The 16,143-nt window shown below is 42.0% G+C and overlaps 1 protein-coding gene across 1 annotated transcript in view; it reads right to left on the minus strand.

The window, feature by feature from the left end:
* Positions 1-5,721, minus strand: part of LOC139761226 (uncharacterized) — a 32,322-nt gene extending 26,601 nt beyond the window's left edge. The window contains exon 1 of the mRNA XM_071685269.1: positions 5,427-5,721. Coding sequence (XP_071541370.1) covers positions 5,427-5,525 — 99 coding nt within the window. The 5' untranslated portion in view covers positions 5,526-5,721. The remainder of the gene's footprint in view (positions 1-5,426) is intronic.
* Positions 5,722-16,143: the final 10,422 nt, after the last annotated feature.

Here is a 16,143-nt window from a genome sequence, read left to right on the forward strand (position 1 = left end):
AGATCTTGGTAATAAACTCCTGTTGAAACAAAGGAAAATGATAGCGCAGGTGTGGTGGGTTGGTACACAGGAAGGATTCGTTGTCCCGTGTGTGTGTGTGTGTGTGTGTGTGTGTGTGTGACGAGGACTCGCTACACATCACACAAGCCTCGCGGCCTTGGCATTAGAACTCCTTCACCCAGTAATATCCAACACTTATCAAAGAGGGGGTACAAAAGCAGGTTTTCCAACCTGTAATTCAATACGTATAAGGTCACTCACCAAACCAGGCAGCATTTTTCCAACATCGTGAACATCACGCCTGTGATCCTGGCAATGTAATCCACATCACGAAAAAGAGGAGCTTGGCAATGTAATCGAGATTAGGGAGAGGGAAGAATGTATCACATAGAACGAGATACATGAAAACCAGTTGTAACAATAGTTTTAACATGGAAGGATCACGAGTGAGCGCGTGAGCAAGTCTATTTCTGAGAGTCCACGGGGAAATGAAACACGATAAGTTCCCAAGTGCACCTTCGTGTAATAATCATACAATCAGGAATATATATATATATATATATATATATATTCTATCCTTGAGAAATATTAATTTCGTGATGAGTGTGCAGAATGCAGTACCAACATGACAAACCATTTTCTTAGTTTGTCATGTGTAACGGGGAACACCACGTCCTCATGTTCTTGTCTCTGTCATAGTTCAGTATCATCGTGAAATATAGGAATTTCCAATCTAATTTTTAAAATTGGTTTACGGGAGTCGAACAACAGCTGCGTGTTATTGCCCGTAGAGAGAGAATATGTGGCGGCGCCGCCGCTCGTGATGGTAATATTCTTACAAACAGTGGGAGTCCACATCATCTTGTGGTGAAGTTGTTTATAAACCACAACTTTGATAAACTTATACAAACAAACTACAAAGACGTGAATACATCGCCTCTCTTCACAGTGCGATACGATTGTGGCGGACGTGAAGATATTCTGAGGACAACTTGTGGATGCGCTGGTATTGTGAATATTCCTCGAATACATATAAAAAAAATAAGAATATTTATGGTTGATACGCTGTTGCTTCTCCCTGGCGCGTCACGAAGTACCATACTCCCACAACGCCTGCTTTAATGCATGGCAAACTGTTGCTGGCAGTGTCCATGGAAACATGAGGTTTGAACACCTGGGAGGCAAACTGACTCTGCGTTTGTCTTCCTTGAAAACCTGGTGACCCATTCATGTAGGTGGAGGCGCCGGGACCAGACAATACTGCCCCCACCACCATGAAGGCGGCACACACCAGCAGGGGTGTGTGGGGGTGGCGGTGTGCCAGCCAGCAAGACAGTGGATGTCAAGTTTTCATCCCTGGACACTTGTCAAATGGCAAAAAACCTTTAGTGATGGTTCATCAAATGGGACGCAATGAGTGATGAACTCTGATAACTTACAAATCATTATTAATAACTAATTACATTTAGCATCCAGGAGGCAGCCTTGATCAATAGTACGTCGCTGAACCTTTACAAATATTTATGGCGTTGTTACTGGCACAAATATAACATCCATATAAAGAGTAAGAAAATGCTAAGTTTGGCGAAAAGTTAAGTAGTTTTGAGGTTGCCATTTCACTCCATGAAATACTTTTGAATTCACGCACACACACACACACACACACACGTCCTTTGATATAACCAGCTAAATGTACACTTTGCCAACGTGGTACGAGATGCTACAGAAACGTGGGGAAAGAAGAAGAATAGTTACGTGAACGATTAAAATATATTGTAATGAGGTACGTCAGTTTCTAGTGGCCGTACGAATCTGGTTGGTAAATGCTAGCTCGCCGCCAGCCGGCGTCTCCAGCAGACAACTGCTCCGGTCAACTTCATTCCACAAGATACAGATCTAATGTTCCACAGTACCTGCGTTGTCTGTGGGGCAAGTTATTTTCTGCTAGATGAGTTAGGATCTTTTGGGCCTTCAAAGAAAAGCGCACGACAATACAGCCCTGGGACACGGCGATAAGATCTCTGGCAATGAGGGTATGACCTCCGACCTGACCCTCAGCGTTTCCACTGGTCAAAGGTCACACATCATGGTTCACTGCAGTCTCTCATGGGTTTAATTTTTTTTTTTCCTAGTTTCTCCGTCGCTTATATTGGCAAAGAGCATTTGCTGTTGCTGTACTCCGCCATCCAAACCATCCATTCTTAATTGTATATCATTCATGTAAATATTTACTCGACTCTCAAACCCAAGGCTCATATGGCTGACCTGTGCCCAAATCTTCACGTATGTATGTATGTATGTGTGTATGTCAGTGCTTAAGAGTTGGTAACGGTAATACAGGTCAGACTTAATGCAATCATGTCATTTAGTGAGTGAAACTATAGTATATAAACACTACAAAACATTGTTTCATTAGATAAACCAAAATTGACGCAAACCAAGCGCCGTAAAACATAATTTTTAGTACATGAAAACAATTGATCAACGAAATTGGGGTTGGTTACGTACGTTGCTTGTTTAAACGAAGGAAAACTGATTTAACGAGTAAATTCCACAAGGTTAAACCTGTCACAGTTGCATAATGGTGCCGATCTTATGTATTGATCACAACTAAGCCATGAAGGTCATCAGAAACCCACAGACATGAAAAAACAATCGAAGTCTGGGAAAGAAAACTGGTTGTTCATGATTCTAACGTACCTAACCAAAGATGAATAACCTGATCAGTCAAAACGTAAGGAAAAAAATATCATACTCGAAATTCTATCAATATTCATATACCACAAGACCATTAAATTTATGATTATGCACGATGCGTCTGGCAGAGCGACGAGGAGGATAATGTATATAGAAAGAAGCAAGAGTTGTTAGGCAGCAACAAATGAACTGTCCACGCGGGAGGAGGAGAGAGGAGGAGGTTCTGATGCAGCCACTCCCATAATAAAAACAGTTGAGGGGCTCCCCCCCCCCCCCCCAGCTAGGCGGCCCAGGGGTTTATGTGAGGCTGGAGGAGCTGCTGCTCTGCCCCGTCCACCACAACCTTGCCAGTATTCAGGCCAAGCTACACTGGTGTCAAGGATGTAACAAGCACGATAGGTTTAAAAGGAGAGGTTTTGAAGGTGTGTCATGGTGGAGGGGGGGCGGGGTGTCATGTCATGCGTACAACGGCCGTAGGAAAGGCCCCCCCTGCTACTGATCATCATTAGTAAGGTATTGGACGAAGCGTGTTTGGATCTCATCATATACTTGATGTGACGAATGGCAACACGTTTTATGTTTTTTGAAAAAGCGACGGATCCTACCACTGGAGTGACGTCATGCAAGCCATTGTCTCCCACAGTAATCCCCGACTTGTCGATAGTTTACACACACACACACACACACACACACACACATAGCCCCCCCCCCCCCCCGTAACATTTTTGTTTGGCTAGCTTTCACACAGTGCCCTCGCCAGCTCAGCAATCAAGAGAATGCGTCATGAATGATATCATGAAGTTAACGGTGAGGCCATGCCCCTGACGAAGTAAATACAATTCAGGATACAAGTGTGGGCCATGTTTGGCAAGAGCTAAACGTTAATATGTAACCACAAGTTATCGTTCATCCGTCAACCCACCGCAGTACTTGGCCACGGCTGCTTCATGTCATGTTTACCAACACAATTATAATATACAACACGTAATGTAACCTAGGTTGTTTGTTGGCTTACAACTATGTGTTGACTTTTCTCAGGTTGATTGGTTCACTGTAAGTAATCCTGTTAAATCTTAACTGTAGTTAAATATTTTCGTGTTTACATTTTACTGAAAGCATTCTAAATCTGGTGGTTATCGCCTGTGATAATATGCGAGTTAACAAGCAGTTCGAAAGAATTTGTACAGTGGGGAACATGTTAACATGTAGGCATAATTCTCCATAAATAATGTTTCCTTTATGATAATTGATCATAAACGTCTTCATAAACGATGTAAATTTGGTATATTCATAAATGTTCGCTTTCTTCGTAATTACTCGACTGCATGACTATGTTTACCATAACGAATTTACTGCATAGCTATTTTGCGATAAGTTTGATATATATATATATATATATATATATATATATATATATATATATATATATATATATATATTGGAAAGGATCACAGTTTAGCGCGTGATCAAGTATATTCCTGTGGGTCGAGGGGGAAATGAAACACGATAAGTTCCCAAGTGCACTTTCGTGTAGTAATCACATCATTAGGGAGTCCTAGCTACGTCTCTTCGTTGTATATAAACTGACTTAAGTTTCTTTCTTGTGTCTCCCCTGATGATGTGATTATTACACGAAAGTGCACTTGGGAACTTATCGTTTCATTTTCCCGTGGACTCATAGGTATATATGTTTGATGTCTTTGTGGTATAAACCATCAGCAATGCAGTGGCCATTATATGGTAAACATTTGCTTTTCAAGAGATGGTAAAATATCTACTTCAGCATAAAGCTGCCATCGTTAAGTTAAACTACATAACTGCACTACTTCATGAGGGCTGGAACCATCGCATCCCTCGTACGGATGCAGCAGTTTAATCCCTCATTACGACACAGGATACAGCCATTTCAGCTACGTTACCTACCCCCCCTTTTGAAAGTTCCGATACCATTATTTAGTACCATTGGACCCCTTTCTGAAAGGGGGTTCCTAGGGTTATCTCAGCTACTACAAGTCTGCGACCCACTCAGGTCTAGGGAGAGGTTGGATTCCACTGAAGCCAGTCCTTTGTCGGTGACGTAAAATTCACCCTTCGTTAAATTTAATTTAGGAATTTTAATTTAAGGTACTAGATTCTGCGCGACGTAACGGAATACGACAGGTCGCGTTACTTTAAATTCAAATATCTTTGTTTCTCGGCCACTAATTCGGTTATGGAATGAGAATTGGGAGTAATGAATTGAATAATTATTAACATTTCCGTCAGTTATCTAAGCTGACACTGTTCTCGTATCCATAGCTACGTCATCCCTCACAGTTACCATTATTATACTTAGTTCTTCAACCTTCCTTCGCTCTCACTGTGTTCTTACCGTTACAGGAATTCACTTCAGTTCGTTTGGTTACTAAAAATTTAACTTTGAATCAGTTATCCTTCCAATATGGTTCAGTCAAGAGCATTGTGTCTAGTTTTAGGACAAAATATTCTCGAAAGTGTTTCTCTAAAGAACTTGGCTTGACAGTGTCCCAACTCAGGACTAGGCTTGACACTGTCCCAACTCAGTACTAGGCTTGACACTGTCCCAACTCAGTACTAGGCTTGACACTTCCCAATCAGTACTAGGCTTGACACTGTCCCAACTCAGTACTAGGCTTGACACTGTCCCAACTCGTCACTGTTAGATCACAAGCTACTTGGATGAACCTCGGTATAACTTCACGGGTACTTACCAGTGCAGAAGTACTGCCACCTATCTGCATTTTAGCAGGCAAGGAGGAGACCCCAGCCACAAGGGCCATTAGTACGAAGAGGTCGGTTATGGACGCCATCACTCTGAGAGGTAGCCAGGAGCGAATTTGAGACAGTCGTCCTCTTGGTTGGGTATTTAAACTATCTTCTCATGTAGTAGTCCACAGTCACTGGGTGAAGAAGGAGTAGAGGTGGTATAAGGCGACAGTCTTGCAACGCGGGTCCCCAGCGTGTTGTGTGCACACACTGAGACGCAACTCCAACCTGAGTGGCCGATGGCGCGGCCGCTGTATATATACGTTACGCCGGCCATCCCGGCAGGATCCGGTCCAGAGGGATGCCAGTTTGCCGCCCGGAAGATGTGAAAGGGTTGTCTTGGGAATTTTTCTACCAGCTCAACTACATACAGCTACGACCAACCATTTACTCACCCCCCCCCCCCCCAGAATGGTGTAGGATTATCTGTTTTCCATGATGGCTTGGTCAGTTATAGATCACGGGAGATCAAAGAAATTGGACATTTTAGAACTCGAATGAATTCCATTTTTCAAGCCTTTCTTTTTGTCGTTTACCAATCCAGCTTTGCTGTAAACATCCAGATCTTCCAAGCGTATATTAATATGCTATGACTGACGGTCACGTATTAATGTTCATTAATTATTCAACATGCTATATATCGGGGTTTACATATTGTCTCCATTATATTAAATTATTCGTTTTGCCTTTTAACCTCTGGTGAATATGAGCTTTGTTGGCTGTTATCACACAATGAATATATTCTGACGTGAAGTGTCATCAAGTTATTTACATTCAAGTATCTGTTTATAGTCATTTGTTACTGGACATATTGTAAGGTTGCCGCTCAAACATAAACAGAAACAGAAACGATTTGGATGAGAATTATTCATAATGGCCAGAAATGTCTGACTCATGGTCTTCCAGAGGCGAGGGCCTGACTCACTGTCTCTTGGTCACCTTGAACGTAGAGTAAGCTTGGGCTGTTCTTGGAACGCTAAAGCGTAGGTAACACTCAAGACAGTTGCATTGTGCATCACTGACTATATTGCCTTAATACCATCATCATCTCGGTGTTTGACCCTTAATGAATCGATGTAATTGTTCTATTTCTGTTATTATTTGTCTTGGTCAGTGATCCGTGTTGCTGGAGATCATCGGGTAAATGAGGCGAGAAAGCAAGTATGTGGTAACCGCGGCTGGGCCACTACCGAGAAATGCCAGTTTATAGATTATTTTGTGAATGGGCTTGGAAGAGGATGGATGAATGAATCGTCTCCAGCCAGCCGGAAGGAAATGGGGGGTTGCATGGCTGGCTGCTAGGTTAGGTTAGCTAACACTGGAATCCACAGCGACAACGCGTGTGTGTGTTGTGGTGATCATGTCCTCATCACGTGGCTTGAAGTCTGCTACATACTGGCCTTAATGTCGTCTGTGAGAGGCGCTTCTTTAACGTTATTAACACCTAACCTTGCCGGCACCGCTCGTATGCTCCCATCTTATGCTGTGAGCGCTACGCGCCGCGTCTGCCGCTACGCTGAGCACTACACGCCGCGTCTGCCACTTCGCGGCGGCATCTTGTGAGGAAGATGCTCTCTCTCTCTCTCTCTCTCTCTCTCTCTCTTGATCAGCCTCGTAACGACAGTTATGGGGGGAGGGGGATTCTTCGCTGTGGACGGCGGTTGCCAGGAGTTAGGGGTCCTCCCTTCAACAAAGGCGCGGTGAACGCTACGCGCCCTAGCCCTACCATCGTAGTAAGGTCTTGTCGTAAGTTCTCGTAGATACGTCGGTGCTCATTACTCTTCGCAGAATGACTTGCGACTGTATCGTAAGGAACGGTTTTAGTCTCATTATGTTAGCTTGAGCCAGGTACCCATTTCATCGACCAACCCCATCGGATGTGGATGAACAGCTGGGTTGACTGTGGACCGACTGCCGCAACCAGGATTCGAACCCATGCACTCGATCCTGGGCGGCTAGTGAATGCGTCAGTTAGGAACGCTGACCGCTACACCACGGGAGTATGTAGAACACTGCAAAATGGAGCAGATGAAGGAAAAATGCAAATAGATGTCAATAATATAGAAAACGTGCGGAGGAGAAGCAAATGAAATTTAAGGAAGAGAAATCTAAACAAATTTGTATATATATTTATTTATTTATAAACAAATTGTCATGTAGAACTCACAATACTGCCTGTTACCTACATTGGCCCTACAGGAAAAGAAATATACTGTGATGCAAACGTCAAGGATTAGGAAATTACCATAAATTTAAGACTTTATTTTAATTAGCACATTAAGATTACGTTCTTAAAGCCGAGTAATGAATGGAACAAGACACAGAAAATAGTGAAAATGTTTAATGTATATGAATACAATATTGCTGTTTTATATGGTCTTCAGTGAAGCTGTTAGAAAGAATACAAAAAAAATTTTGCAAGTAAAAATCGACGGTTTGGTGAAGATGAACTACTATGAAAGATTAGAAAATAAACAACAAACAATTGCCACGCGACAACATGGACCAAACAACAACAGTTTGAAAGTGAATGGAGCCAAGTAGGAATGATTAATAATGATATCAAGTATAATTGTTGTAAATATAAAACATATAAGCTGTATAACGAATAATTACCTTACAGGAAAGTGGAACGATTACTTAATGTAATATATATATATATATATATATATATATATATATATATATATATATATATATATATATATATATAGTTTGGCTGCTTCTGTTCTGTTTTTGTTCCTACAATTACATTTGCAAGTTTTGTTGTTGACCATTTGCGAATATTACCATCTGTGCTCTTCTCTTGTTTTGTTTGTGATGTTAATATATCGTAATTGTTTGGTTTGTGCTCCATTTAGATTTGGTTTGTGTTTGCCCGCGATGATGATGTGTCGTGAGCATGTTTTTATATTAATCTTGTGCATGTCATGATACAGTAAAGTATTTACGTTCTTTTATGTGAAATTTGTACTATCTTAACGTTATTGTGGTTGACTACAGTTTGTAATATGTGCTCTAAACTGTTAGCTATTCTTTTGTTATATAATTTACACATTTACGTCTTGTAAATGTTTTTCATGTGTTTAGAGGTGTTTACTTTCGCTTCCCGAATTTGAGGTTTATATATGTGTCTTTTTTTTTTTATTTGTAGCAGGAGACGAAGCCTACATATGCAAATTAAGTTTTCACATCAATGACATTAGCGGGCAAGGAAGAGGTTGTTGTGTATTCTACCGTATGTTTGGAGAAAACATTACATGTAGCTGAAGGTAAGATTATTACGAACCATCGTGTTCGTTGTGGCTTTGTTGTAGAAACTTGTATATGGGTCAAGTGAGGATAATCTCTGTCAGGCTCAGTCCTGTGTTCTTAACGCTACCTCGCTGACGGGGGAAATGGTGAATATTTATATATATATATATATATATATATATATATATATTATCCCTGGGGATAGGGGAGAAAGAATACTTCCCACGTATTCCCTGCGTGTCGTACACGGTGACTAAAAGAGGAAGGAGCGGGGGCTGGAAATCCTCCTCTCTCGTTTTTGATTTTCCGAAAGGAACAGAGAAGGTGACCAAGTGAGGATATTCCCTCAAAGGCTCAGTCCTCTGTTCTTAACGCTACCTCGCAAACGCGGGAGACAGCGACAAAGTATAAAAAAAAAAAAAAAAAAAAAAAAAAATATATATATACCTTGAAATGTATAGGTATATATATGTGCGTGTGTGGACGTGTATGTATGTACATGTGCATGTGGGCGGGTTGGGCCATTCTTTCTTCTGTTTCCTTGTGCTACCTCGCTGACGCGGGAAACAGCGACAAAGTATAATAAATATAAATAAAATATATATATATATATATATATATATATATATATATATATATGTGTGTGTGTGTGTATGTTATTTCCATGATTTAAGGCCAGAGACATTCATAACGTATTTCCGTATTGTGAACAGTTGAGCACAGCAGGATGTTTCTCATCATATATGATATTGCCGGATGTTGACGTACATTGCCAGTATCATTGTGACAATTGCTTGAAAATACGGGCGAAACGCATAGGCCCTTGAAATGTGACCGTGTCACCCTGAAATGTGGAAGAAATATGTGTTTGCGTGTGAGCATCTCCCTGATATGTGGATGAAGAACCTATCTTCTTGATACCGTGACCCTGACTTGTTAATAAAACCCTGAGGACCTTCTGATGAGAATGTCTAATGTATTCTGAATACGTAAACGATCGTATTCCTCGTTAACTGCCAGTTGTTAAATACGTCATATTAGACTGTGTTTGGTGATGTAGCCTCGCTAATATGCCGGCGTACATCATCAATTCTTTATTATGTTGTTTGTTAATCTGCCATTGTATGGAATGTTTAGTTTAGAAAAAATAGGTAAAATATAATGATAATGATAATAATAATAATAATAATAATATTATTATTATTATTATTATTATTATTTTTTTTTAAGTACTAGCTTTTTATCATTTTTATTATGATAATAATGATAATACTAATAATTATTATTATGATTATAATTGATATTTAGAATTATAATTATGATTATAATTCTTCTTCTTCTTCTTATTATTATTATTATTATAATTATTATTATTATTATGTTCTCGCTCCAGTGGGTTTTAATTATATTTTTCACTTTCATTATAATTTCAACAGTGAATTACTTCTCAGATAGTGTCCTACCCAGTGTTATGCGCATGTGTGCGTGCGTCAGTACGTTCATGTTGTGTATGGGGGAGGGGTGTTTACATTTGTGGGGGTGACCACTACCCCCCTTACCCCAACTTCGCTATCACGCAGGCTTGGGATTTTCCATAGCAAATCCCTTCTCACATCTTGGCGTATACCCTGTTGATGTGGGCCAGTGAAAATATACTGTTTCCGCATAAACGCCGACATACGCATATATATATATATATATATATATATATATATATATATATATATATATATATGTTCCTATGAGTCCAAGGGGAAAATGAAACACGATAAGTTGCCAAGTGCAGTTTCGTGTAATAATCACATCATCAGGGGAGACACAGCAGAGAAATATGTCAGTTGTTATACAAAGAAGACACCTAGCTAGGACGAAGACATGTAGCTAGGACGAAGACACGTAGCTAGGACGAAGACACGTAGCTAGGACGAAGACATGTAGCTAGGACGAAGACACGTAGCTAGGACGAAGACACGTAGCAAGGACGAAGACATGTAGCAAGGACGAAGACACGTAGCTAGGACGAAGACACGTAGCTAGGACGAAGACATGTAGCAAGGACGAAGACATGTAGCAAGGACGAAGACACGTAGCTAGGACGAGGACACGTAGCTAGGACGAAGACATGTAGCTAGGCCCACTAAGCGTCCAGCCCTGTGCCACACCTCTGTTGTCTCATACATATAAGCAGTTGAGTCACAGTACACTTCCGTGATTCATTAGTATACCCTGGTAATATGAAAAGGAAAAAATGTAACACGGAATCATCCAAGCGCTTTCGTGTATTTAATTTTTCAGGTTAGGACAGAGAGAGAGAGAGAGAGAGAGAGAGAGAGAGAGAGAGAGAGAGAGAGAGAGAGAATATGCGTACACAGCCACTGTGTATCGGGACGTTCTGAGCGGGTGAGTGTGACCATAGACACGTGAGGTCATGGGAGGGTGTAGGTACGTGTTTGGTTGTGACCTTGTGAACATTGGTAGTGTGGTGAGGGTACGATGATGGTCCGGCCATGTTAGGTACGGGTTCTGGACCTGTATTAACATCATAGTGAGCACTGACTGAATGTTGGGTTCATGTGACCCAGCCAGGAGGAGGTGTAGTCCTGTTGACCTCCTGTGCACGACACATGACCTTCAGGTACGACCTTTGACCTGACCATCATGTTGACGTTCGTGGGTACCGGCCAACCCCGCTATATAGGAGTCTCTTTGTTTCTTTGTTTTTTTCTTTTTTTTTTACGTTGGTTTTGGTGTACGTGTTAGACGCTGGTGTTAGTCACGACGCTGCTGCCTGGCCAGGGGCAGGAAGCCCCCCCCCCCCCCCTCTCTCTCTCTCTCTGGCCTGTGTGCTGCTGGTCTTGACGTGGTCTCGTGTGTGGTGGTCGAGCGGTGGTGGGAGACGCCCCTGGAGCACGACCTCCTCCAGGACGACTCTGTGGGTGCCGCGCTACGACCCTGGTCCTAGTACCCAAGGGTCGTACCGGCTGGCTAGGCTAGGACGCAAGGCTGCTCAGTAAGGCTAGGTTAAGGCTAGGCTAGGACGCAAGGTTGTCAGTAAGGCTAGGTCAAGGCCAGGCTAGGACGCAAGGTTGTCAATAAGGCTAGGTCAAGGCTAGGCTAGGACGCAAGGTTGTCAGTAAGGCTAGGCTAGGACGCAAGGTTGTCAGTAAGGCTAGGCTAGGACGCAAGGTTGGTTAGTAAGGCTAGGTTAAGGCTAGGCTAGGGCCGAGTCCGTGGGTTTGTGGGGGTACGTGTGGCGTGGTGGTGGTAGTGGTCGTTGCCACACACCGCCAACTGGTGACACACACTGACTCACCGGACAGGAGGGAGGGGAGAGAGAGAGAGAGAGAGAGAGAGAGAGAGAGAGAGAGAGAGAGAGAGAGAGAGAGAGAGGGATAGATTGATAGAGATAAAGAGATAATTAGATAGAGAGAGAGAGTAGGGGGATCGAACTCTGGACACATCGTGAGTGAAGATGATCATAGTTGAGCAGCAAGACTGGAAGTGAACCCCCCCCCCCCCAGCCCACAGGAAATCAAAGCCGTAATACACTCACACAATGCGCCGTGGTCAAGGGTCGTACCGTCGTAGTCAGGGGTGGTACGGTCGTGGTCAAGGGTCGTACCGTCGTGTTCAAGGGTCGTACCTTCGTGTTCAAGGGTCGTACCGTCGTGTTCAAGGGTCGTACCTTCGTGTTCAAGGGTCGCACTGTCGTGGTCAAGGGTCGTACTGTCGTGTTCAAGGGTCGTACCGTCGTGTTCAAGGGTCGTACCGTCGTGTTCAAGGGTCGCACCGTCGTGTTCAAGGATCGTACCGTCGTGTTCAAGAGCACGGCACAAAGCAGGGTCGTGTTTCATCATCACGTAGACTACATCATCACCCTGGTTCCCTCCTGTATTATAACCTGTCTCCCTCCACACTGATGACCACTGTCGACCCCTGGTGGCGCCAGCAACTCCTGCTCAATTACCTGATTTAGGGTCATTAACTAACTGGCGGCGGTGATTGATTAATCAATTAATGTCATGTGAAGTAATTAAGTAACAGCATCTCTTTCTGTCTTGGGCAAGACGCACCACTTAATGCGTAAAGTGTCGAGAACGGTATGCGTCAGTGCGTCTGCCTGAAGGGCTAGTATGCGTCAATGCGTCTGCTTGAAGAGCTAGTATGCGTCAATGCGTCTGCCTGAAGAGCTAGTATGCGTCAATGCGTCTGGTTTTGATGGCCTTGCATGCGCCAGTGTGCGTTTCTTTAATCGCCGCTGACTTTCCCCTTAACGACCAGTTCAGTTGTCAACACACGTATGTAATGAGACGATCCCATTCTGGGATGACGGCGGGTACAGAGTCCCGGGCTGGGACACTGATGACCACAGTCCCGGGACGGGGTATCATGAGGAACCTTGTCCCGACTTAACAAATCCCGAGCCAAATGCACCTGGCATGAAGACGCAGAGGGCAGTGTAAACCTGAATCATCGACCATACGTTCTATATATATATATATATATATATATATATATATATATATATATATATATATATATTGGAAAGGATCACAATTTTGCGCGTGATCAAGATATTTCTTTGAGTCCAGGGGAAAATGAAACACGACCAAGTGCATTTTCGTGTAATAATCACTTGGCAACTTCTTGTGTTTCATTTTCCCCGTGGACTCATAGGAATATATATATATATATATATATATATATATATATATATATATATATATATATATATATATATATATATATATATATAATATAGTATAATATATGCGCGGTCATACACGATGATGGACCATCATTACGATGGTACACCCTCGCTTATATAACCACACTGGGTAGGAGTGGGCACCCGTGTCCAGGCAATTGGACAAACAGTTAGCTGATGAAGTTGCCATCATGGGTATGAGGCATAGTTGTGATGCACGGGGTAATATACTTATCATATAGAGTATGTTAGTTACTAGAATATATCAATATAGTAAAATATATCCAGATAAGGGCCACATGAGGAAATTAATCTTTGGTAAAGAATATATGTTTGTCATATATATATATATATATATATATATATATATATATATATATATATATATATATATATATTGGAAAGGATCACAACTTTGCGCGTGATCAAGTATATTCCTAAGAGTCCACGGGGAAAATGAAACATGGTAAGTTGCCAAGTGCACTTTCGTGTAATAATCGCATCATCACGGGAGATACAAGAGAGAAATATGTCACTTGATATACAACGAAGATATATATATATATATATATATATATATATATATATATTATCCCTGGGGATAGGGGATTAAGAATACTTCCCACGTATTCCCTGCGTGTCGTAGAAGGCGACTAAAAGGGGAGGGAGCGGGAGGCTGGAAATCCTCCCCTCTCTTTTTTTTTTTTTTTTCCAAAAGAAGGAACAGAGGGGGCCAGGTGAGGATATTCCAAAAGAGGCCCAGTCCTCTGTTCTTAACGCTACCTCGCTAACGCGGGAAATTGCGAATAGTTTAAAAACAAAGAAAGAATATATATATATATATATATATATATATATATATATATATATATATATATATATATATATATATATATATATATATGGCGTCCTAGCTACATCTCTTCCTTTTACATCTACTGACTGTTATATATATATTCGAACAAAGTGCATATATTTTTTTTTTTTTTTTTTTTTGCTTTGTCGCTGTCTCCCGCGTTTGCGAGGTAGCGCAAGGAAACAGACGAAAGAAATGGCCCAACCCACCCCCATACACATGTATATACATACGTCCACACACGCAAATATACATACCTACACAGCTTTCCATGGTTTACCCCAGACGCTTCACATGCCTTGATTCAATCCACTGACAGCACGTCAACCCCGGTATACCACATCGCTCCAATTCACTCTATTCCTTGCCCTCCTTTCACCCTCCTGCATGTTCAGGCCCCGATCACACAAAATCTTTTTCACTCCATCTTTCCACCTCCAATTTGGTCTCCCTCTTCTCCTCGTTCCCTCCACCTCCGACACATATATTCTCTTGGTCAATCTTTCCTCACTCATTCTCTCCATGTGCCCGAACCATTTCAAAACACCCTCTTCTGCTCTCTCAACCACGCTCTTTTTATTTCCACACATCTCTCTTACCCTTACGTTACTTACTCGATCAAACCACCTCATACCACATATTGTCCTCAAACATCTCATTTCCAGCACATATATATATATATAAACATAAGTATATACATACTTGTACATACACAGACATATACATATATGCACATGTGTATATTCATACTTGCTTGCCTTCATCCATTCTCGGCGGTACCCCCGCCCCACAGGAAGAGAGCATCGCTACCTCCTGCAATGGTTGGTATAAGTCAGACTGTTGTAGGTTGATCCCGCCTTAATGACCCTAACAGTTGATTGTCATTAAATCCAACTATACACACGACCTTGGCTGTACTGGCCTGAACTACCTGTTGTAACGATGGTTAGCGATGCCCTGGAGATAACGAGACGATCCTTGAGGGCCCGGGTTGTTACGCTCGACTGATAACAGTAACCTTATCTCTTAAAGGACCTTGTCTGTTGAAGCGTCAAGCCAACGTGTGTGGAATTACGATGGTGACTTGAACGGGTCTTTGTAGGTGATTTGAACCGGGTAGTTCACGAAGTACCCTACAAACTGCTGCCTCAAATAGCCACACACACACACACACACACACACACACACACACACAGCGTGAGAACACATAACATTAATATATAATTAGTGAACATGTGGAACCCACCGTGTCAGAATGTTAATGATAAGAACATTTAAAAACCTTAAACCTTGAACAGTTCGAGACTAGAAGGTCCCTTCCTTCCTTCCTTCCTTCCTTCCTTCCTCGGTACACGGGAGCACCTGATATGGATGTGGGCCACCGCCGCTATCATGGCTGAGTCCGTGAACCGCCACTGCACGGGCTGTCGAGTTCCCCTCCCTGGCCTAGGTTGCCAGTCCTCCAACACACATTTTCACTATACACGTATTTTATAACACTGTCTTGACACAAAGAACCAGCCGAATATGGAGGAATGATCATAGAAAACGGTTTTGGAGTGTTAACTTTTAATGACAGTTGATGTACAGATATTTTGGTGTATATCTGAACGTAAGAATATACTTGTAAACTTACACATATGCACGTGATCTAGTATACATATGCACGTGATCTAGTATACATATGCACGTGATCTAGTATACATATGCACGTGATCCAGTATACATGTGCACGTGATCTAGTATTTACTGATAACCAGCTGCACTTTCGTGTATTTCCCATCTTCATGCGAGATATAGAAATATAGACATATAGAGAGGCATCTCCCGTGACGATATAGAA

This window comes from Panulirus ornatus, chromosome 39, assembly GCF_036320965.1.
Source record: "Panulirus ornatus isolate Po-2019 chromosome 39, ASM3632096v1, whole genome shotgun sequence".
In the NCBI taxonomy this organism is placed as follows: Eukaryota; Metazoa; Arthropoda; class Malacostraca; order Decapoda; family Palinuridae; genus Panulirus; species Panulirus ornatus.